Genomic DNA, 25,707 nt, shown 5'->3' with positions numbered 1-25,707 from the left:
ACAGAGTAATCAAAAATATACTTGTTATTTCCTTTTTATACTTCCTTTATAGACACGTATACAGTTTTATCCTTATTTGGTAAAATGTAGTAAAAGTAACGCCCAGGTGAGGTCATAATGAGTATAAAAATATTGTCTCTGGAAGAGCTGGGGGTTCAGAATTTGCCATGCTAATGCTCTGAACACTTTGCGCAAATAAAACCTGTACTCTCCAACCTTTCGTGGTCTTGCGTCCTGATTTGGAAGCAAGAATTGCTGCAACATTTTCAATGCCCGTCCCGCTGAAGAAGTATTTGAACTGCCGTTTATGTTCAGATCCTTCCAAGTTACAAAATATAACCTAGCTGGCTTTCGTTTGCTACATCTCCTAAACAGGCTTCCCCTCAAATGTTACATGGCTTTGTCCAGAATGATTCCCCCTTGGTCAATATACATTTGGGTGAACTCACAAATTATCCACCAAAGATTTAATAATATCCAGATATACGGCCTCTTGCCTTAAGCATTTTGGTAAGGCTTCTAAATCTGAAAGTGATTGTCTCTCCTTAACTCTCACTTGCAAAGTTAGGAAAGGACTAATTAGGAACCAAGGCCCATTCCAACGCCTGATGGAAGGGGCTTCTTATAGGATCAGATGGAATAGCCCCCTTGGAGGTAGAATATCTTAAAGGTTCACCCAGAGAAAAGAACTGCATATTTTTAAGCCCTCTGTAGCTTAGGGATATACTCAGGCTAGAAACTAGGAGTGTGTGAATTCTGATACCACCTTAGGGCATGAAGCCACTGTATGATCTTGGGTCAGTTACCAGTCACTTTCTTTCTTTCTTTTCTTTGGGGGAAAGGGCTATTAAAACAGCATTCAAAGCTCTCAAAATCCCACTGTTGTTATTATAGGATTCCAGTGGGTTTTCTACATTTAGGCTCATTCAAACTTAACATATTAAAAAAAAAAGCATGACAGTGACAGACACAAGTGTTGACATACTAAATGCTACACTGCATGGCTAAGTTTAAAACTTTTACTTTCATGAGAGTTTCTTGGATTCAGTTCCATATTTACAGAATAGAAACCACACAGACAGTAGATTTAATTATCTGGATTTTCCATGATGAGTTATTTTATTTATACACTAGGTTAAAAAATACAAATATTTCATCATTACAAAAAAAGCTTTATCAAATTGTGTACATACAGAGGGGTTGTCAAAGCCAACCAGTCATTAATACTTTATATATGTTTGGCTAATATGAAATACACATAGAGTAAGATTACTCCTCTGGGTTAGTTTTCTGCAGACTTTTGGCAATGGTCAAACTGTTTTCCAACATTAGCAAATACATTTTCATAAAAAGTGAAAGCAGTTTTATTGTTTTGAGGCTTAGTAATGGTAACAAAGTAAACTGACAAGCAGGAGAGGTCATAGTTTGTTAACTGGAAACTGGGTCCTAGTGCCAGTTACACAGAAGCAAGCAAACATAAGCAGTTAACAAACCATTTTAAGCAACAATAGACTAGTCCTCCACAATTCCCTGCCACAGTATGCTTGTGGCCTACTTTGGGATGCAGAGTTTGTAACACATTGCAGACAAAATGAGACAGATGTGTTTCCAACCTACAGATGGTACAAAAACAGATGTTGCTGATCCTTCATGCCAGAAACAAAATAAATACATTCCAAGACACACAAAGCCATTTCTGAATAGTGACAGGCACTTTCTGATGAATGAAGGTGATATTCTTCTGATTGCCAAAAATTTGCACAGTAAGGACTTGAAATGAGAGTTGTCAGAATCAAGACCACAGAATTGAGATTTAAGCAACATTTCCCCCCAAGACCTTTTAACACTTAAAAAACGAAACATAAAAATGCTTGCCTGCAGCTGAGTGGCTGATTCATATATAGCCTTCTGGTATTTACATCTTCCAGGGATGACTGTGTTCACATTTCCATTGTAAAAGAAGTTTCAGTTTTCTTTATATAGCTCCCCATTCTCATCATTACAATGTTTGCTGAGATTATTATTAATTTATCCACCCAGCCTCTAGTCAAGACTATAAGAAAGATGGAGACTGCCTATTAACAGTCAGATTTAGCACCAATCTAAGCTGAAGCTTCAAACACTTTTGGCAGTTATTTCCATCAGATAAAGTCCCACTCCTGAAACTTCAACTTAATGGATTTAAAGTGCACAGAAACCACCAAATAATGTCTTCTCCCCACACCCACAACACCCCCGTTCTATTGCTTCAAACATGTAAAGCTAGAAGATCTTACCTCTATATTAAATGTTACAAAGTCAAACCTTTCTAGAATTTTGAAGCAGCAAACATCACATATTTTTTGCCCAATATACAATTTTGAAAGGTTACACTGTGCTTAACTATAGGTACATTTTATTATAGGACAATATGCAGTATATGCAGCAATACTTTTTGTTATTATTTCATCATTTACTGAATTGGCACTTTTAGCTTGAAGAAAAAGACCATTTAGTACTACAGGGTACAGCGCCATTTGCCTTGAAGCAATGTATTTATGGCTACTTTTTATTTCTGTTATCACAAAGAAACTGGTAACACGAATAAAGTAGCATAAATAGGCAAGCTCTTTGAGACCCTTTTTGCTGTTTTCAATTAATTTAAAAATATTTCACTATCAGACTATATCCATGTAACTCCTAAAAAAGGTAATTTACATTTGCAAGACAAGCAAGACTGCTAAAAAGCCAGAGCGAATGCTAGGCAGCAATGGACTTCACAATTACATGATTTTAGATAACTCTGCTACTGTCAATTTTATACAACTGGTTTTTAGAGTATAACTGTAAAAAGAGAGGCGCCAGTATCAGAGGTGGAGAAGCCAGCAGTTCTAGCTCATAGGAGCAATGGAAAAAGATGCTGGGAGTTGTAGTTCAGCAACATCTGGAAGGCACAGGTCCATATGAAGATACAATATCCAGAAAGAATAGTTCCATGCATCCTTTTTTTCAATTCCACCACCACCATCTCTGCAATTAAGCAACTTCAAAATTGGCTCATTGACTGAGTCTTATAAGCTGCTGCAGGAAAAAATATAAATAAAAGTGCCTTGTATCTGTATGCACAATTCTAGCTCATGCATGCACAAAGCTTTACAGGACTGCATGAATCATGAATTCCAGACAATCCAAAGCTATTTTCTGTGTCACGCACTAAACCCCAAATTAGAAACAAAATGTCATGTTCAACATGATAATATGTTACCTATTCTAAAACATCTGCATGAAGATTACCTGTACTACTAAATATACACAGATACAGCCACAAAGATAGATGAGAGCATACAGTAAATACATTTTTCCATCTTATGACACTTCAAGCAGGCTTACACTGTCTGATTAGTTTAATAGTCAGTTGTGATTATGTCTGATGGAATATTTTCCTTTTTGTAGCTGGGAAATATATAGTTTGGATTTGCTTCCATCAGACCTCTTATACCACACTTCATCATGGTTAACTGTTGTAATTGTAGCACTGAAAAGGAAAAGGGAAAAGAGAAATTAGTGTCCCTATACAACTGCACTATAACCTCAACCTGCATGGCAATTTATAAACAGGACTATAATTACTGGTAATAAAACGTACAAGTATTATAGCAAATGTCCGGGAAATGAAGAAAAACTAACAGAATACTGCAATCCTAATGCTAAAAAAAACCTCAATAGTACTGCATTGGTTTGAAAATAATTCACTTTTTTAAAACAGCTTTTCTTTGCCAAGAGAAAACATGTATGGATGTTTTCTACATCTAGATATATAGAGACTAAGTAAATGGGGGAACAGTGATATCCTCAAAGCTGTTATCTGTTTTGTTGCCTATTTATAGAAATTCTGTAATAATAACCTAAGCACAATCATTAGGATTATTTTATTTACAACAATGGCTCAATAAGGCAAAACAGAACAAAACTGGGAATGCTTATTATATTTCATCTGTATTTCTTTTTCCTTGGGATACATATAAAATAAGACAGAGTTATGTATACCGGAGGAAGACATACTTCATGCAGTTCATGAAGGATATTACATTGAGTTTCAAAGACAGTATGTAAGGCTTACAAGTATAGTTTTTGGAAAGCTAACACAAGGACTATGGTATATCATATGAAGAATATTCTTCCCATTATAAACAGATGAATTGGAAAATAAAATAGGAAAAAATGGTTGAAGTGAAAATAAAAAAGGCATAGAGTTGCAAGTTTTCCATATTCTATATTCCATCAGGAGCCCTGGTGGCACAGTGTTTAAAATACAGCGTGTATTTAGTAATGCTTCTACACTGTAAACCACTCAAAGAGTGGTACAAAGCATTATGGGCAGTATATAAGCCTACATGCTATTGCTATTGTGCTCTGGCTGATGCACCTTAAGGATGCTTTTTACTATAAACTCTTAACCTCACCAGCTGCACAATTGTTATGCCCAAATTAGCGACATATGCCTAAATCACTTAATACGGGGGGAATCTTTGAACTGTATTCAATTTATTTTAAAAAGTCATACCTTGTAGGACATTCATCTTTTCTATCAATACATATTGTATGTCCACGTCCATACCATTCCCCATTATAGTAGAGTCTTCCTTCCTCAGATCGTGTGCTGTGTAGATGTTTTTCCAACTTGACAGGTGCTGAAAAGAGGCAGTATAGACAATGCCGATAAAATGAAACAGTTGCTTTAAGAAGTCAACCAATTTCTCTCTATTTTACATCCTGTTAATACATGCATGAGTGATTTTACCTTCCGCATTTAAGCAGAAATAGTTTATAGATTGCTATTGAAAATGCATCTATAAGAATCATTTTTCTTGAGTCAGCTATGTAATAGTTAGCTTGGGATCTAAACTTTGTCTATTGCTGGATAAATTTTATTCATTTTAGAACGTTTAAACAGGTTTATTATTTTCTGTATAAACACATTTATTTTATTGATTTGATCTCAGTACCTCCTGCCTCAGATCAACTCTTAAGTTTCCAAAATAACAAAAATTGATCTCAAATCATCAAGGGCATGAATCCGTTTCCCTTTATTCTCTTTATATTTGAATCTTACATTCAGCTAGTTGCTAGGAACTGCAGCCTAACTTTTAGGGTGGGAAAGGAAACGGAGTGGGAAGGAAGCCATTGTGGATATTGGTACTCTACAAAGGATTACAGCAGAAGAAAGGGGGACTGATGGCATCATCAGTATATTCATGGTCACAGTGCCTTTGCTTTTCAGCAGCAGCAGAGTAGAGCATGATAGTTTCAATAGGCTACTTCTATGAATTAACTGCAAAAGAGTAAAGTAAGTTGCCTTACGTTCTGCTTTCACTCTATGTGGTCCCAACGTAGCCATTGCCTGAAATTTAAAAGTTTTTATTTTTTTTAAAGTCATTCTTTAGCAAGCCATCTTCTAAAGCAATTTCATTTTAAAGAAAAATTTCATGAATTTATCTGTTATCTATTTCACCTGCCTACCTCAGGATATGGGTGATATGATCGAAGAAAATCATGCCAGCTCAGATATCCCCCAGATTAATAAGGTCTGCACCAGATGTTGCAGAACCAGGAAAATCTGATGAAAAGTGGGCTATTGGAACGATGTCATACATGGACAAGATAAGAGAACCTGGAATGCTACTACAACAGTAAGCCAAATGAAAGTGGATGATTATGCTAGATCAGGGGTGTCAAACTCAAAGCCTGCAGGCAGGATGCGGCCTGCGGGGTGTTTAAATCTGGCCCACGGGGTTGGTTTGGAAATAGCAAAGGACTGGCCCATGGTGCCTCTGGCAGCCAAAACAGGGTGAGGGGAGGGCACATGAGGGGGCCCCCGCACCCTGTTTTGGCCTGGACGGGCTCCTGCAACACTCTGCCAGCCAAAATGAGGCACGGGAGGCTTGTGTGGCGCCCCCCCCACGTGCCCCGTTTTGGCTGGCAAAGTGCTGTAGGAGGTTCTGTTCCCCACCCCCAGCCAGCCCAAGGAGAACTACAGTGCTGATCCGGCCCTTAAAGAAATCCAGTTTGACACCCTTGTGCTAGATGATTATTTCCTTTCTTGTTTCAAATATAGTACCTTGGTACACACAACTGCTTCAAAACCTGTTGAATGAGAAACTGCTGGGAAGGTCACCGATATAAGAAAAGGTCCATTTCAGCCAAAACAAAGGGTCATGTGGTAAGTCACATGGTTTGTTTGGCATTTTTAGTACTTGTCGTGCCTCCTGGAACCAATTAACAATTATTCATGTAAGCTGCCTTGAGTCGCCATGGGCGAGTAGGCGGCAATATAAGTTTTCTAAAATAAATAAATAAAATAAATAAAGTACTGAGGTATTACTGTAACTGAATATATACACACATTTTGTATGAGCAACCTATCAACCCACCATCTAGCCAGTCAGTAGGACACACCATCATAGATCTCTCTTCCTACAAAATAGTTACAGGATTATTTGCATAGTCTAAAAATGGACATATAAATATGATGACTTGTAAATATTTTAAAACTAGCCATTAAAAAATGTACATACCTTCCTTATTGTTGTCCAGTCTTCAAGTATATCAAGATCTTGTAGCATATACACAATATAGGGTCGTTAATATATGTTAAGGAAGTTGTACTTTTTCCAAAATGGATCACATTTTTAAAAAAATCTACGTTTCATCCCCACCAAGTAGATCAGACCAGGAATCAGCTGCATAAGGTTAATACTATCTTCTATAAATTCGTAAATTATTTTCCCACATTTATTTTCAAGCACTGAGATTAAAATGAAAAGGGATGCTTTTCATTGTATAACATATAGTATTATATCCTTCAAGCTGGAAGGAAAAAAAGCCTGGAAATCTTTTTCTGGGAAAAAAAACTCTGATCCACACATAAATATATAGTCCTAAACCAGAGAAAAGAAATCTGGGATAAGTGTCGTAATAACAAGATGTCAGCATCAATCTCTTTATTACTCAATGGATGACAATATTTAGAGGGGTTAATATTATGATACTATGTTGCTCACACTAGACATATAGTATAGTAACTACAGTGGTCAAACTTATCCTTAGGCTCTATTAAAATACAATGGTCATGATTTTGTCAGTCTTCAAACTACCATCCTATGTTTCCCTATGCATGTTTTAGGAAAGGTGACAAATAAGCAACAATATAACTGAACTGACTAAACCTAGTAGTTAAGTTATAAAAATTTCGTGTGGTGGTTAAAGTAGCAGGCTAGAAATCAGGAGTCTATGAGTTCTAGTCCCTTCTTAGGCAAAAAAGGCAGCTGGGTGACCTTGTTACAATCAATCTCTCTCAGTCTAGGAATAACCAAATGGCAAATGGTTCTGAAATCTTGCCCAAAATCCTTGCAGGGACTAGCCAAGGCAGTCATCAGGAGTCAACAATGATTCAAAGATATTAAAGGGGAGGGGGAGTTAAGTTTATAAGCATTCTTGATTTGTAACAGAAAGGCACAGAGAGATAGATTGAATAGTGTTGATGCAAGCAAAAATTAATTTGATTTTCTTTTTCTTTAGCCTTATCTCCTGTTTCATTAATTTTGCTTATTGTGTCTTAATCTTTTTCCAATGCTTTGCACAATGTCGTTTATTTTAAAATACAATAGCACAATGAATATTTATGACAGCTGTTAAAGGATATCTGATACAACAACAGGTTTCTTCTTCTCTGGACTAAATAGATCCTTTCTTTTTTTCCTAGATTGAAGTTCATCATTCCATAACTCTAAGAAAGATAAAAAAATGTTGCAATTACACATTTTTAATCCCACACCTCATAGGCTGAGCCCCTCTAAAAAGACAAACTTCTACATTTGGGGGGGGAAAGCAGATTCATACCTTAAATTGTATTTAAGAAATTATGAGGACTATTTTAAAACAGTAAGACACAAAGTTACCCAAACCACAACAAGTGTGTTTATTTTCTCTTATTCCATCATCACTTTCTTCCTCTTTTTCACAAACAGCCCGCCTTCAAATAGGTTAGGTGTTCAAAGAATGGTGAATTATCTTTATTCATGCATCCTTTAAATCAGGGTTCTCCAAAGTAGTCAACATCAATCCCCAAGATTCGATGAGATTATCCAAGGGGCTGTCATTATTGTTATTGATACTACCATTAGTGAAAGTAGTACTTAATTTCTTTTCATATAATAAATATTTGAATGAAACAATCTGAAATTTCATGAAAGGGTCAACAGATTGGGGACCCCTGCTTTAGGTTAATTTTAAGTACCACAAGGTATCAGGGAGCAAATTTGAGGCCTCATTAAGAGGCATTTTTCTTAACCTCAGCAAGTTTAAGATGGGTAGACTTCAACATTCAGCATGCTAGCTGGGGAATTCTGGGAGTTGATGTCCATCCAATTAAAGTTGCTGAGGTCAAAAAACAATGAGCTAGCTAGTTGATCAAATTTTTGAGGTAGAATGTACAAGCAGAAGGTAAATCTAAAAAGATAACTTAAGACTCTTAATTCTTCTCAATTTGTTTTGTAAACAAAATAGAAGCTCCAAAGATAAACCAAGTAAGTGCTATAATTCACTGCAATCTTTATTCAATGGATTCTAATTAATTTGGGCAGTGACTTATTTATTCAAGCTTTTGGTTGAATAATAACTTACCTGAGGTAATGTCAATACTATGTCGGTCTTCTTCAAGTCGTCTGATTTTCTCTTCTAGTTCACTCTGAACAGTGTCATACAACAAGAGCTTTTCACTCTGAAAGAAAACATTAATAGGTAATTCACAAATGAAAGGTCATCATCAACAGTTACGTGAAGCAGATAACATCCTCACAAATACTGTAGAGATGTTCTCTTTCCACAGAAATTCCAAGTGTGTATATGTCATAACCAGCATTAAAAGGGATTTTCTTGTCCCAAGTCCTATTCAAATTCCATAAAATAAACAAAATAAAGTAGACCCTGAAATTTTCTAAACCCCATTTATATGCATAAATAATCCAGATGGCAAACTTTTGTATTTGCTACACTCATTCAGTTCTGTTTTGCCCAGTAATGATCAGCCTTGCCTCAAGACAGTTTTGGCCACTGCAAACAGGAATTTGAGATTCATATAAAAGTTCATATAAAATTTAATGCTGATGCACTGGTATTTCTGACAATAGTTTGAACAAAAATCCATATCACATGTTCAACATTTGGCCTGGGGCTACTTGCCTTTGACAAAGCCCTCTGTTTCCATGCTTGTTTTAATCTGTGCTGTACATCTTTAAATGATTAGGGACTGTATGAGAGGTAATGTAATGGTATTTGGGGATGATCTTGGGAGACAGAGGGAAGAGCCATAGCCAGGGGAGAAGCTGGATAAGAGGAAGGAATGTGGGAATGGCAAATATCTCAGGAGGGACTCTCCTTTGTTCCTTGGGCTATAAAGGCAAGGGAAGGGGGGAAATGCATTTTCAGACTTGCAGGCTTCTGCTGATGTAACTTTATAATAAAGTAGAATTAGTTCACCTAGGCATACTTTTTATTTATTTTTATTTATTTTTGCCAATTGCTTACAAGATAATAGGTATAAGTAAAAAAAAAACATAGTTATGAATACATGGATACATATAAGAAAAATAAAAAAAATAAAAGAAACAATAGGACAGGGACAGTAGGCACGTTGGTGCGCTTATGCACGCCCCCTACAGACCTCTTAGGAAAGGGGTAAAGTCAATAGTAGACAGTCTAAGGTTAAAGTTTTTGGGGTTTGGGGAAAAAACCACAGAGTCAGGTAGAGTATTCCAGACATTGACCACTCTGCTGCTGAAGTCGTATTTCCTGCAGTCAAGTTTGGTGCGATTAACCTTGAGTTTGTATCTATTGTTTATTCTTGTGTTGTTATGGTTGAAGCTGAAGTATTCATTGACAGGTAGGACATTGCAATGTATGATTTTACATATTATACTTAGATCGGACCGAAGGCAGCATAGTTCTAGGTTTTCTAGGTCTAGAATTTCAAGTCTGGTGGCATAAGGTATTCTGCAACGAGTACAGGAGTGGAGAACTCTTCTTGTGAAATATTTCTGGACTTTCTCAACTGTGTTAATATCAGATATGTAATGCGGGTTCCAGACTGATGAGCTATAGTCGAGTATTGGTCTAGCAAATGTTTTGTATGCTCTAGTTATTAGTGTAATATTACCAGAGAAAAAGCTACATAAGATTAGGTTAACAATTCTTAATGCCTTTTTGGCTATGTAGTTACAGTGGGCTCTAGCACTTAGATCATTAGAGATGAGTACTCCAAGATCCTTGACAGAGTTTGGATCATCAACAAGGTCTTGACTATTCAGCCTGTATTTTATTTTCTGATTATTATTTTTTTGCCAATATGTAGGACAGAGCATTTATTTGCTTGACATTCTGATACATAGTCAAGGTCTTTCTGAAGGATAGCAGTATTGCTTCCTTGCAAGGCTCACATTATTTATCAAACTGGCAATAAACTGTGTTCTAACATCTTCCTCACTTATTAGCATCAGATTCTGATTTAGAGGGAGGCTTTAAGCAGTTTCTTGGTTCATTGAAAACAAAAGATTACGTTATCAAACATTTCAACAAACATGTATAAGATCATGGGAAATAAGTGAAATAATGTGACACAATTTGTCCCTGCTCATTTATCCATCAAATGTGCCTGGGCAGCTTCAGCACATTATTGCAGCCTGATTCAGCACGAGCAGCTGATTGGCAGTTGAATTGGCCTCAGGGAATACTGCCGATCAGCTGTTTCAGGTACTGGGGATCACTACCACTGATCGCCACCTATCACCACCGCCGCCGCCACTAGGTAGCGGCCATTGGCAGTGGTGATCCCTGCCACCTGGAATGGGCTGAAAGCAGGACGTGTGGAGGCCAAAAACGGAGTGTGTAGAGGCCTAAAATGCGATACGCGGAGGCTGAAAACGGGGAGCAGAGGCCAAAAAAGGCTGAAGGGTGGGCGGGGCTTCAGCAATATTCGCTCCATAAGACATTTTCAGCCACTTTTTGGAGACAAAATGACACCGTAAGTGTGTCTTATGGAGCAAAAATTACGGTAACTGGGTTTTACCATCATAAATAGAAATACACTAATCTTATAACTACTCTTGGTGTTTCTGAGAATTATTTTAATACTACAAAGACCATATGTGCTACATAAACAACTTTGGGAGGGTGTGTATAGAATTTACTGTTGGGCTTCATGAAAGCTCTATCCTCTTATAAAACAATGTTTTATTTCATTCATTCAGTCATGCATTTATTCCATTTAATTTCTATAGCCACCCATCTCAGCAAATTACACTCAGCAGCTCACAATTCAGAAACATACAATTAAATTCTTAAAAACAATAAAAACAGTAAAACTATTAAAACACTAAAATATTAGTTATATAGTTTTATAGTTGTAGATATAGCTGTACGCCTAAACCTTTTAGAAAAAAATAAAATTTCATCCATTAGTCTTATCTCATTTAATAGTATTAGTTTATAAACAAATTGAAATAAATAATGTTTTAATGATTTTTTCTTCCTGAGTATGCAGTTAATATGCCAGATCACAGAATTGTTTATTGAAACTAAAACTGCACATAAAATATGCAAAAATGTGGTTCAGATGGTGTTATAAAGCTGATACATATCTTAAAATAGCCTGGGTAAAAGTTATGCAGGATGTATATTAAGTATACAAAAGCTGGAACCATTTGATTCATTATAGGCTTTCAACTTAACTGCAAAAACATAATAAACTTTGATCAAGAATTTCACAAGAGCAATTAGTAAGACTGACAAAGTTGTCAACGTATTTTAAAGCAACCTCACTTTTTTGTAGATGTAAGTATATAATATTTTCAAATTGTTCTTCAACCATATAGCTTAGTAAAGTGAGTTTATTACCTCAGAACAAAGTAGAATTACAGACAGATTAAAACATTTACAGTTCAAAACAATACCTCACAATGCTGTCGGGAAGCCTGAATTTCACATTCATACTTGTTTTTCACGGATTCCAAGCAGAGTTCTCTGTAGATACCTACAAATAAACATTCATTTAATATTAATAAAAGAGCATCATGGAATGTATTTCCAAGCCATTCTGAAAATTCCCAACAGGCAACGGTGGGACTTACAAAAAAGATTTGCTTTACATCTCCATTTGTGCAAACCCTAAATTAGTTTTAATCCCAAAGCAATACAATAAATGCCCTGGCTTTACAAGGCTCAAGTGCTGCTTTGAAAATTAAAAATCTAAACATTATCTGTAAGAGTATTTGCTATTTTACAGATGATTTATAGAATTTCAGAACTGGTTGAATTAATATTAACCTATTATTAGACTTGCCCGATGAACATTAATTCAGACCAGCAAGATGGGCAGCTATTAAAGTTTATAGTCCATTTACTTCTCCCCCCATGTTTTTAAAATTCTAGATCAGTTATACATTTGTTGCATAGCCTAAAAAGTCAAAATCAAAAGGAAAGTACTGGTGGTAAAAAGTTTGGAGAGTGTGAGCAAGTGGTATATAATGCAATCTTAATTCTAAAAAGCAAGATTCAGAGAGCTTCCTTCCCTCCCTCTCTCCTATCCTTCCTTGAGATAATAATGATCACAATGAAACCAATGCAGATCGATTTCTGACAGCTCTAAATAGCACCACTGAATTTCTCCAACAACCCTAAAGTGTTTAATCGTTTTGTCTTCTTTATTGCTTGCTCGTTTGTTGCTTGCTCTACACTACACTAAGAGCCGTGGTGGCGCAGTGGTTAGAATGCAGTATTTCAAGCTAATTCTGCCCACTGCCAAGTTTGATCCTGACGGGCTCAAGGTTGACTCACCCTTCCATCCTTCCAAGATCAGTAAAACGAGGACCCAGATTGTTATGGGCAATAAGCTGACTGTAAATTACTTAGAAAGGGCGGTAAAACACTATGAAGTGATATATAAGTCCAAGTGCTACTGCTATGCTATTGAATGGAGGAACCACTTCCTTGTAGAAAGCAATTAAGAAATCAGCCATTGATCCCTGCCTGCTATACACCTGGTAGGCAGTAAAAATAAAACAAAACCAATTCACTGGATTTTTTTCTTTCTGAATGAAGAAATAGGAAACAGACCAGATAGAAGGGAAAAAAGGCATTTTCTGTTTGCAGCAAAACAGAATGGACAACAACAACTAATTTTTTGAGGGTGTGGATACAGTTTGATGAGAAAAACCTTGGTGTTTCTAGAGCCCACACAGATTTCTCTGCCCAGCCTCTGAGCTGTGATTCAAGAATATATTTTCTTCTTGCATCAACTGTAACAAAATAGTATGTAAAAAGTAATACTTTGTATAAAGTAAAAAAAACTTTATTATGATTTAGCAACAATGTGTAAGCAGATATGTGGCAACCAATAAGATATAAACATCAATTTCTAGGAAGTCCTTGACTTACAACCACTCATTTAGTGACCGCTTGAAGTTAAAACAGCACTGAAAAAAGTGACACAACAATTTCTCACATTTATGACTGTTACAGCATTCCCGTGGTCATGTGATCAACATTCAGACGCTTGGCAACTGGAATTTTATTTATGATGGTTATTGTGCCACAGGGTCATCTTTTGAGCATCTTTTCAGACAAGCAAAGTCAGTGGGGAAGCCAGATTCACTTAACAACTATGTCACTAACTGAACAGTGATTCTACTTAGCAACTGTGAAAAGAAAGGTCATAAAATGAGCCATAACTCACTTAACAACAGAAATTTGGGCTCAATTGTGATCATAAGCCGAGGGCTACCTGTAGTGGAGTGCAAAAAATATTTTGCAAATGTATGATCATTAAGGTGGGTTCTATCTAGCCTTTCAACAGCATCTCAGTTACTGAGTTTCCAAATTCTTGTTTTCTATTCTGGTTTGCAAATAGTTCAGTTTGCAAGAAAGAGGAGGCCTCTTTGCTCAAGAGGTATACAAGAAAAGTTAACTTAAAGCATTCAAAGTATTAGGATGGAGATAAAATAAGTATGTTCCATACACATTAAAGTAAATTGTGTCAAAATTATTATTACACTATATTCATTATTCTACTTAGCCCAGCTTTTTTGTATAGTGCACCAATACATTTCTTACAAGCAAATATATTGTATGGACTTGTCCTAATATTATATGTATATGTATGTATACATACATACATATATATATGTGTGTGTGTGTGTGTATGTATGTGTGTGTGTGTGTGTGTATGTATGTATGTGTGTGTGTGTGTGTATGTGTATGTATGTATGTATATATATATATATATATATATATATATTTGTTTTCTGAGGTTCTCGCGGGTATTTATATGTAGATCTTTGGTTGTTCGGGTTTTCTCCCGCGTAAGATTCAAGTATCTAGGCAACGTTTCGATGAAGTCTCATTCATCATCTTCAGGCTTCTGTCTCCGGCTCTGTGCTTCTCAGAGTGATGTGAGATTGCAGCTGCTTCTTCCTTTTAACTGCTAGTGGGGGTGGGATTTGATTGGGTGGGGGCTTGGCTGTGTTCTGATTGGAAGTGTGGTGGTGGCATCTTGTGTGGCTCTCATGGGTGTGGGTCTGGTGTCCTTCTTCATGTTAGGTACCTGTCTGTTCATGAGGGCGGGTTTCCAAATGGCTGGAAGGCGGGAGGTGTCATCTCGTTTGTTCATGCTGTGTGGGCGTTTTTCTATCTCTATGGCTTCTCTGATTATTCTGCTGTTGAAGTGTTCGGTTTTGCGATAGTTCTGGTATTTTTAAAATCAATTTCATGTCCTGTGGCTTTGAGGTGTTGGACCAGGGAAGAGGTCATTTCTTCTTTTTTGATTGAGTTCTTATGTTCTTCAATGCGTGCACTTATTCTTCTGTTAGTTTGTCCAATGTATGTGGTAGGGCAGGCACTGCAGGGGATTTCGTATACTCCTTGGTTTTCTAATTCGATTTTGTCTTTGGGGTTTCTTAGGATGGTGGATATTTTTCTGTTTGTGCAGAATGCTGTTTTGATGTTGTGTTTTTGGAGGATCTTGCTGATTTTGTCTGTAGTGCCTTTTATATATGGGAGGAGGGCTTTGCCGTTTTCTTGTTCTCTGTCTTGGATTTTGGTTGGGGTTTTAAAACAGCATTCAAGCACAACCAAGCCCCACCTGAACAGAACACGCCTCCAACCAATCAGAACACGGCTAACCCCCCAGCCAATCAGAACACAGCCAAACCCCTACCAATGAGAACACACCCCACCCAATCAGAACACAGTCAAGCCCCCACCCAATCAAATCCCACCCCACTAGCAGTTAAAAGGAAGAAGCAGCTGCAATCTCACATCACTTTGAGAAGCACAGAGCCGGAGACAGAAGCCTGAAGATGATGAATGAGACTTCATCGAAACGTTGCCTAGATACTTCGAATCTTACGCGGGAGAAAACCCGAACAACCAAAGATCCACATACAAATACCCGCGAGAACCTCAGAAAACAAATATATATATGGGGTATTCAGCTTTGTTCGGGTATTTTCCCACATCATTATAGTTGTGCTTTTAAAGATGTAGCAACTTTTCGGCAAAATCTCGTCTGCCATCATCAGGCTTCTGTATTGTGCTACATCCATCCCGCCCTGTGTTCCCCAGGCCCACTGGTAAAACCACATCTTCAGGGCCTTATAAAAGAGTGTCAGAGAGGAACAATACAACTATGATTGTTTTTGGTGAAAGATTATACACATACATATATTTGGAAATCAGAATCCTGTCATGAATGACCTTGCACACTACTGTTATTAAAATATGAGGCCAAAAATATACAGTAACAAAAAATTCAACCTCAATTGTTTTAAATTCAAAGGCTTCTGAAGCCCTGAAGCTTTTAATAGCATTTTATTCCTACCATTGCCATGCAGTGATCTAGTACACATAACTGAGTGAACAACAACTATTTCATGGACTCACCCGCCACTTTTGTTCGGATTTGCATATTTTCTTGGAGAGCTGCCAGGGGTTCCAAGTATTCTGGTGCCTTTCCTGCAATGACTTCCTGTAGCTTTGCATCCACTTGGCTTAATCTCTCTTTGTAAAGTCTTAATATAATGAAAATAGAGTACATTATATTAAATGTATAGGCATAGAAAAGTGTATATTGATATTTCTAAGATCTTCTCAACTGGCAATGGCATTCCTATGAAGCCCATCAGCCCAGAAGAAATTAGTAAGATTCAAAAACAGACTGAGATATATATTAAATTACAGTCAACTTTTTATTTAGACATTGTTTGGGCTGTATCTGAAAGTGTTCATCCTATTCACTGAATGGGCCTTTTGACAGAAAAGGGGAGCATTAATTGTTATGATTTACTGTCTTTAAGAAGGGGCTAAACTTTCAGAGTAAAATTAGCTAAAAGGAGGAAAAAAGTAAAAGACATCACCACTACCCTTCTTCAGTAGCAAGGAATGTCTCTTCAGACAAATTCCATCTTGGGGGGATGTCCCATTTGAGGAAGCAATGTCTATATTTAAATCAGTGTCTTCCACATTCTTCGAATAAATCGTTTATAAAAGCCTCACATTACTAATATAAAAATATTAAGCAACTTCAGACTCTACAATGAAACATTTTGCAAAGGCAGGCTATGATCATAGAAGCCAGTCCTATTTACAGACAGAATAAGAATGGACTGCTTTTTATGTGAAGAAGAATGTGGAAATCTTACTTTGCCCAACACATTGGACAATTTCAATTTTCTCATTGCCAGTCTCTTTCAAAATGAGAGCAAGCAATTGTAAGAAGCAGGATACAATTGATAAGGTAAGAAGAAGCTAACTTCTCTTCCTGATCTCCTAAACTTTCCATGACAACAAGAACAAAAATGCATGAACAAAAATCACCCATATACAATATGATTGTCATTTCAAACTTCCATATCAGGCAATAAAGTTCTTTATTTCAGCAGCACTTTTTAGAATAGAGAAGGCACAATAACACGCAATGAGCATTAATGAGTAGGATTTTTTTTTCTACCAGATGTCATTTCAACCTATGTATGAGAGGGGGAGGGGGGAGAGTTTTAACATTTTCTTTGCTTCAGACCCAAGAATGGAATGTTTTTAATTGTAGCAATTCATAAACAACTGTTTAAAAACTGTTGTTCTGTTGTAAGTTACTCAGAGGTCTACCAAAAGCTAATGATCATCCTTCTGCCTACTCTGATTTACATGGATAATTTAAAGTTCAAGACTACAGCTGAATTAGCATCTAGGAGTTCTAGAGCATTGGTTTACTTACTGATCTTTAAGATCTGTAAACTGTTTTTCAAGATCAGACATCTCATCTAAGCACTCCATTCTTCTTCTTTCACAATCCTCATCATCCATTTCTGCAATGAAAAGTATATATTTTTACAAATATGACTAGTTTGTCTCTTCCAATGTACTTTACAGCTGATATTTTCATTAAGAGTGGCTAAAATTCTAAATTAATTAAGTTAAATAAATTAATGGAATTAATTTATATCTGTTTCTGGAAAACAGATATAACATATAAAATTATTTCTCTATTCTTTGATTAATCTTATGAAAGAACTGAACTGATAAGCATTCATTTCATCTTACAGCCAGCTATATTATACAGGTAGCCTTTGACTCAGCTACCATCAGACGTTATACTTACCATCCTGTTCTGAGTTATGATACCCGCACATGCACCCAGGGTCACATGTCCACATTTTGGACACTTGGCAACCAACTCATCTTTTTGCCAGTTTAAACAATGGTAACTTATGGTTCCATAATTTCATAATATAGCTAGTTCTATAAAACAACCTCTGTGCACCTACAACCAACATTTCAATTTGATCTTTAAATTGCATGAAATTGCCATTGCCTCAACTGTTAAAGCAACTTCAAACTGTTGCTATTGTAGGCCTATGGTGTCAAACTCACAGCGTCATATGATGCATCAGGACCTTTTTCCCCTTCACTAAACCAGGTGTGGGCATGGCCAGTGCATGATGCATCCAGCCCATGAGCCAAGAGTTTGACAGCCCTAGCCCAGGGCAACAACAAAACTTCACTTTCTATGGTACAAGGGAACCAAAACACAGGGCTATTTTAGAAGACATTATATATGGGAGTCTTTGTGGCTAAATTGGGAGAAGATAAAAAAACAATGTTATTTGAAAATTCCAGTTTGGCTATCAACGATAGAAGCATTTTCTTATCCTATAATTTATAAGAAGGAACAAACAGTTAGATATGGGGAATTACTAGATGAAAAGGGTGAACTTAAATCGATACAAAATTTAGAGGAACAAGGTATAAAGATGAATTGGTTTTCATATGTGCAAATACACTCAAGGTATGATGAGGATTCCAAAACAGAGGGATTTTATGATAAACAGACTGATTTAGATAAGATTTTGACAGGTACTGATGAAAAGGTGATTAAAAAACTATATGGTTACTTATTGGGAATTAAGCTAGAGGAAGAACAAGTTAAAGAAACTATGATTGCTTGGGGGAGGAATTTTGGATATGGGATTGACTTAGAGAAATGGCAGAAATTATGGTCGCAAAATTATAAAATGACAATGTCTACAGCTTATAAAGAAAATTTGTATAAGATGTTTTACAGGTGGCATTTCCCCCGACAAGGATAGCAAGAATGTTTAAGAACAAATCGGAAAAATGTTGGAAATGTCATCAGATACCTGGTTCATATTACCATATGTGGTGGACTTGTGAGGACGCTAGAAAATATTGGACTAAAATCCGCATGTGTTTGGAAAAAATGACAAAGAAACATATAGATTTGAAACCGGAGCTTTTCTTATTGGGAATCCTACCAGATGTATATAGTAAAGATTTGAAATATTTGATTGTAAATGTATTAACTGCGGCTAGGATTGTATTTGCAAAAAATTGGAAAAATGAGAAAATTCCATTGCAGGAAGAAATTATTAAGAAAATATTGGAATGTGCTGAGATGAGTAGATTGACATTTGAAATTAGAGAGCAAGAAGATAAACAATTTTATACAATTTGGGACCTTTTCTATCAATGGTTGGACGATGAAATACAAAAATAGAATATTTAGAATGTTAGGTAATAAGGAATATTATTGCCTTTTTTTCTTTTTTCTTTTGCTATTTGACATTACATTTATAAAGTGTTTTTTTTTTTTTTTTAGGATAGAATTGGTATGATTATATGATTTGTTATAGAATAAATTACTTAAATTATAGTTATCTCATAAGGCATGAATGAATAAAAGTATAGTCAAATGATTTCTTTTAATAATGATATGAGGATATATAAGTTTGGATTGATAATAAGAGTTATTATGTAATGTAATTGTAATTGTGACTACGAAATGAATGCACAAAACTGATGAACCAACCGACACACTGTTTGTATATAAGTATGGAAGAGAGCTGATGCTTTTATGTTTTGTTTGTTTTGTTTGTTTGTTAAAAAACCAATAAAATTGTCTTCAAAAAAAATAAAAAAAATAAAAAAAACTTCACTTACAAATGAAGATCCACAAAAATATTCATTCATGTATTAGATATTATGTGTCATCCCTAGCAGAAGAGCAGGGAAAACAGATAAAGGAATACTTATTTATTTCATTGTTGCATTCTTCCTTTTCCATCAACACTTCATCATCTCACCTAGATAAAAACATCCACAAACATTTTCTACACAACATCACTTCTTAATTCAGACACCAAGGATCTAAACATGTATATGACTCCAGCTTCCATCAATATGGTAACACACACTCAATTCAATATATACTATACCAAGTTTGCATATTAGAAAATCAAGTTCACTACCTAAGCAGCACCTTTTAGCCATTCAGGATGTTTAGCATACATTTTCCAATTCCATATTTGTAACTTAATACGCTGGTTTTCCCATACAACAATTGGAAAATTGAGGACAATAAATTTGAGCAACCCATTTAAACAATTTGTAGTTTAGCCAAAATTTGAAATGGAAACCACCTCCTGTTGATTTACATATCACTCAAAACAGTATCTGAAAGTATTTTTTCGATGCTGTTTATACACTCCCTCTTTCCCTTCTTGAGTTGTAAAAAAGCAATCAGAAGCTCATCTGAATCCTAATCTTCAATTTATACTGAAACAAGTCACAAATACTGCAATATGTTTCATACATACCATTCTATAATTATTTTATTAAACTAGTATTGTACTATTTTCTCAAGAATTCAAAAAGGCCCACACAATGCTGCCTGTCCAATCAGCATCTCTGTGAGATAGGTTAAGATGAGAAATAATGATTGGACTAAAGACACTCAAATGACCTTTTGGGCACAAGATAGATTTCAACATTTTTCTCTGCACTGAATCAAAGATAGAACATAAAACATGTAGAGAGCAGAAGCAGGTCTTATTCTTGATGCTTTAAAATATGATTTTACAAGTTACTCAATGGCAGCCACCTTCAGCCGAGACTAATGGTCTGTGAGTTAATGAAGTCAAAATAACATTTGGGCAGAAATGAGAATTTATTTAAAACCAAGACACTTTGGATAATTTACATTACTTGCAGGACACTAGCACACCATTATCTGGATGTGGAATCTGTGTCAGCTGCTTATTTGAGGAAGTGCTGTTGGCATGATGCCTAAAAGGCTTAGAGTCCAATAATTTGTTGAACAGCCTCCCCTGGTGTACATCAGCCCAGACTTTATGATCTTGAGGAAGTGGGTTAAATAGGTAGAAGAGCTTACACCTAGGCAGCCTACCCTGTTTCTGGGAAATAGAGAGATTGGTACATCAAGAGCAACCCAACATGTCCATAGTCTTGTCAGATAAGTCTTGTCAAGAGATAAGGGAACTCATCCTCCCACTGTCTTTCACTGTCTCTTCTGAAGTCCCTATAATTACTTTGTTAAATTTATATCCCTTCCTTGCCTAAGAGTTCGTCCATATTTCTTCTCTCAATCAATCAATGTGTAAGGTAGCTGACAGAAAATCAGACCCAAAATTATATTAGTTTTTTTAAAATCTTCAATATTTATTGTATGTTTTGTATGTAATTGTAAGTTTTTTATTTAATGTCTAATGTGTGTCTTATATAGTTTTTAACTGTTTAAGAGCTTATGTCAATTAAATGGATATTTTCCCTGGACCTTTATTTGAAAATTTAATTTTCGTCTTCTCTATCAAATTTGTGGAGTATTAAGAGGTTATACAGTACGTCTTTCTAAGAGAATCAATTTAATATACTAATTTGGGCAGTAAAAGTTCCAATTTGTTTTTCTAAAAAATTAATTCATTTTCTTCCACAATTAAAAATTGGGTTTATCAAGTACATATTAGTTCATTGATTAATAAGTCTTTAAAATATATAATGGAAAAACTGATGTGGAAGGTATTGTTAACAATTAGACATTCTAATAATTTTATTGCATTTATCAATTGTTCTTGACTTATTAAAAACCATCCCAGGGTTTTTCAAAAATGTTTTAGACATCAATTTTATTAAGCTCTGTTCCAGATAATTATACCTCCTGAGCATACCTAGTTTAATCAGTTAATTTAAGGCATCAATGAAAGTCTTCAGAACCATAGCTTTCTGTTTTGTGAGAATGCAGCCTCCAATTTCAAGGGATCTATGTCTGGCTTGTGGCTGATATCATTATGGGATCTTTTCAGAAGTACAAAGAAAATGAAGGGGTGAATCATTCTATCTATTATATATTCCCTCATTCCTCCCTGAAAAATGCTGTTCTGAAGTCTTCTAACAATATATAAGATTCTGTATTTAGATGCATCTTCTGTGGTATAAAGCAGTGGTCCCCAACCACCGGGCCCCGGACCAGTACCGGTCTGTGGAGTATTTTTTACTGGGCCGCAAAGAAGTGGGTGCCGCCATCTTGTTTTGACGGCACTTGAGAAAGTGCTTCCAGGTGAGCTTATCAGCTGTCGGTTGGAAAGCGGCGTTTGGGTGCTGAATCCTCGCGCCTTAGTTTCGAGGGGGGGCGGCTTCGAACAAAGAGCCGTCCCGATGGCGGTGGTGTCTCACGTTAGGAGGAGATTAAGAAAGAGCCTGAAAAGCCCATCGACAAAGGTACAAAGGAGGAGTTGAAGGTGGCGGGGAGAAGCGGGGGACGGCTGGCTGTCCGGTCGCTTGGCTCGCCTTGGTCGTGCGGGCTGATGCCGGTACCAGTCCGTGGATCATTTTGTGATGCCGGTACTGGTCCGTGGGACAAAAAAGGTTGGAGGCCACTGGTATAAAGTGTTATTCCACTGTAACAACTTTTTTTCAGTGGAATTAATTCAAGGTTTCTCAACCTTGGCAACTTCTGTTGACTACAATTCCCAGAATTTCTTAGCCATCATTATCTTAAAATTGCCAAGGTTGAGAAACATTGAGTAGATATAGGCCTAAAAGGATTTCCTCCAGCTACTAAGATTAGATGCCACAAAATATTACTTTAGATGTTTTCTAAATTAATAAAGATAACCCTGTGACCCAAAGATTAAGAAAAAACATTTCCCATTCCAATAGATTGTTATAGATTTTATTCCTATCTGTCTGGATTGACACCAGAATAAAGAGCAGTTAGGAAAAAGAGGGATTTTTGTGCCTCCTGACTATTGAAACTGAAGCGGGAGAAATTTGAGAGCATACTATTATACTTTAATAACTCTTAGGAATGCTGGAGAACAATATACACGAACTGTTTTTCACATACAGAAAAGTATAAACATTAAGTGTAACTAAAGACACACTGATTAAACAAGAAACAAAAACCCTAAACTTCCCAAAGTAAGACATGAAAAGCAAGTAAGGAGCCTGATAATTTCTTCAACCAGCAGAAGCATTTCCATGTGTATTTTTTAATATGCTGCCCTGTTTTATGTTGTCCTATTGTTAGCAGCATACAGGGAAACAAAATTTGATTCCTACATTAGTGGAAGAGGATGCACGTCAACATGTTGCAGCACTGGTTAGGCCGAGAATTCAAGGGTTGTGGAGCAGATTGAGAAACTGGGAAAAAAAATCACCTTCCAACGAAGACCATTCATTGCAACCCTTTTACTATTATTAAAAAACCTGTAAAGGTCTATTAAGTGTTAGAAGACATATCCTTCTGGGTTCAGTTTCAAGTGGGGAAAAAGACACTGGAAACATGGAGGCTGTTTGGAGAGATGGTTTAATGGTGGACAGGATCACATGCCTTGGAGCTCCTGAGCAAAAAAGGGAAGGGATGCTGAGAGTCCCTGGGTTTTATGCCTTCCCTGGACTCTGAATATGAGCTTGTGTTCTGATTGGTTGTCAGACTCTCTTGGGGTCATGCAGGGGTAACTTGGTAGTCATGGGTCCCAGGTTTGGTTGAGCCTTGCTGAAATGATGATGTAATGAAAGGGCTTTGGGATTCCTATTATGGGTCTGCCTGAAGGAGGTAAATCTTTGTTATGTAGAATAGACTGGCCCAGGCCTTAATGGCCCATTAGCAAAGGTAGGGGGGCTGAGTTTCTGCCTCTCTTGAGTTTCTACTTCTCTTTAGGGGAAATATTCTGCCTTTTTAATACATCCTAAAATATTTCATTTTTCTAGGAAGGGTGAGTTTTAACTTTCAACCGAAGTCATCAGGAATCAAACTTGATTTTAAAGAAGGATGTAATGGACAGAAAAATCTCTCTGGAATAGAATCTGTGATGTGAATACATTGTGGGTACAAGAAATCCTCAGAATCCTTCCCACCCAAATATATTGACTCATATGGTATTTTAGCTTAATAAAAATAACCAACACTACAGTAACTAAATAATTGCATTTATTCCTGCAATATCTAAATATATGATATGCACTGCATATAATTTGATTAAATTTACATTCTACCATTCCTCCAGGACTGGTAGACCCATGTTCTACACTCAGTCATGGAAGCTCACTGGTCCCAGTCCAATATCCTAATACCATAGGATGCCATAGATAAAACACCTATAAAATTTTTTTGAATTTTGTATTTATCAGTATAAGTTGATAAAATGGACCAACCATATTCTGAGATGGATCATCATTAAGCTCACTATGCTTTACTTCTAAGTGTCTGAGACACACTTGGTAGAAAAACCCTATGAAGTAAGTTGAGCTTTAGAGCTAGTGACGGAAAGTATTGAATAAAAAGAGAAATACAAGTTTTAAGCTACTGTTCCAGTTTGTTTTATGCTTTATTTATTTGTGCACTGAAACCATTATCATTTAACCTTAACCCTAAAGATAGGATAGAAAATGCCCTGTGAACATTTCTCAGACAAACAAATATGGGACATTCCAAAGATTTCGGGAAAGAAAGAAAAAAATAATAATAGAGGCTTCCACAAACTAATACTCAAGTTATATTGGCACATTCCGTTTCTAGAAGGCAATGGCAATACACAAAATACTTGCTCTTTAAAGGGCAGGAAAAATAGCAAAGCAACAAAACTGCAGCCTTCTTACTAGTTCCATCTTGCAATTTGGTCCATAAAGCCACTGGCCCAGAAATTGTCTGAATGCATTTGTGGCATTTTTTTTCTTTCTTTCTCTTTTTTTGGTGCCACACCAAATCAACTCTTTTACACCTTATAGAAATTCCTGTCTCCCCGCCCGTCCCCGGGGTGGTTGGCTGCAGACAATACACCACACCGTAGGTTTATTATCACCGAATGAGGGAGGTGGGAAATTAGAGGCAAAGAAGAGAATTAGCTCTCCCCAAAGAGCCCGGGAGGAAACTTATTAGGAAAGTGAGGCCATTGCCTTGCCCGCCCAGGTGAGGGGGCGTAAGAAGGCAAGGGGGAAGGGGGCTTTTCTAACAAGTCGCCCGCGGCGAAGGAGTGGGAGGAAATGCCGAAAGGGGCCATAAGGGTTGCAGAAATCGCGGAATCGCCCCGGCACACCGAAAGAGAGGGCGGGGCGGGGCGGGGCCGAGCCCTCCCTTCTGCCCCCATCTAACCCCAAGCGAGGCAGATCCGCTCTAGCATGTGCCGCCCAGGAGCCCTTTCCCCGCTTCACCTGAGCTGTCCCCCTCCTCGGACACGGACGAGCTCTCCGACTCCTCTTCCTCGGAGCTGCTGCCCTCGTTCTCCCCGTAGTCCACCTCCATATCATCGTGATTGTTTTCTTTCTTCTCCCTCGAGTGGACCGGCATCGCGCCCGCTCTCGGCAGACGCCCGGCGTCACCCGCTTGGAGACCCAGGACGGCAGCTTCGCCAGCCCGGCCCTCTAACACGCCGAAGCTCCGCCCCACCGAAACCCCGCCATCCACCTTAGGGCCGCGCCACTCAGCCCGCCTCTCGGTCGCTCATTGGTTGGACGCCCTGCCGGCGGAGCGGGGTTTCGTAGTCGGGCGTGGTGTTGGGGGAGGGGGAGGAGTGTTCTGTGTTGCGGAGGATTTCGGGATATGTAGTCTTTTGAGGGAAGGCTTGTAGATCCGAGTAGGTAGTAGAAGTAGGGCGGGAGAGGGTGGAAGAGAGGCTATCGAAGGGTCTACGTATACATATTTTAAACACAGACTTGGAGCAGCGAGATTAACCCTGTCTTCATCTTGTTTGAAATTAAAAACAAAATTGGTGAGAGGGACATTAGCCGCCAATTGATTTCTCTTCCCAGCAGGAAGCTTTTGGGTACATCCTCCTTCAAGAATTGTTGTATTTAGGTAAAGGAGGGGAA

At 37.2% G+C, this 25,707-nt stretch overlaps 1 protein-coding gene across 1 annotated transcript; it reads right to left on the bottom strand.

Moving 5' to 3' along the window:
• Nucleotides 1-1,086: 1,086 nt before the first annotated feature.
• BRMS1L (BRMS1 like transcriptional repressor) lies at nt 1,087-25,283 on the bottom strand. The gene is made up of 10 exons (XM_026711206.2): nt 25,051-25,283; nt 17,300-17,390; nt 15,970-16,097; nt 11,985-12,064; nt 8,662-8,758; nt 7,682-7,765; nt 6,555-6,619; nt 5,341-5,380; nt 4,544-4,670; nt 1,087-3,514 (listed from the first exon to the last, which is right to left on the bottom strand). Exons 1-10 carry the CDS (start codon nt 25,184-25,186, stop codon nt 3,391-3,393), a joined length of 972 nt encoding a protein of 323 aa, XP_026566991.1. The 5' UTR covers nt 25,187-25,283; the 3' UTR covers nt 1,087-3,390.
• Between the last annotated feature and the right edge of the window lie 424 nt (nt 25,284-25,707).

This window comes from Pseudonaja textilis, chromosome 1 (genome assembly GCF_049901715.1).
Source record: "Pseudonaja textilis isolate UNSWEBS1 chromosome 1, rPseTex1.2, whole genome shotgun sequence".
NCBI classification, from domain to species: Eukaryota; Metazoa; Chordata; class Lepidosauria; order Squamata; family Elapidae; genus Pseudonaja; species Pseudonaja textilis.
Note: the sequence above shows the minus strand (reverse complement) of the source record. Positions and strands in the feature narration are given on the sequence as shown.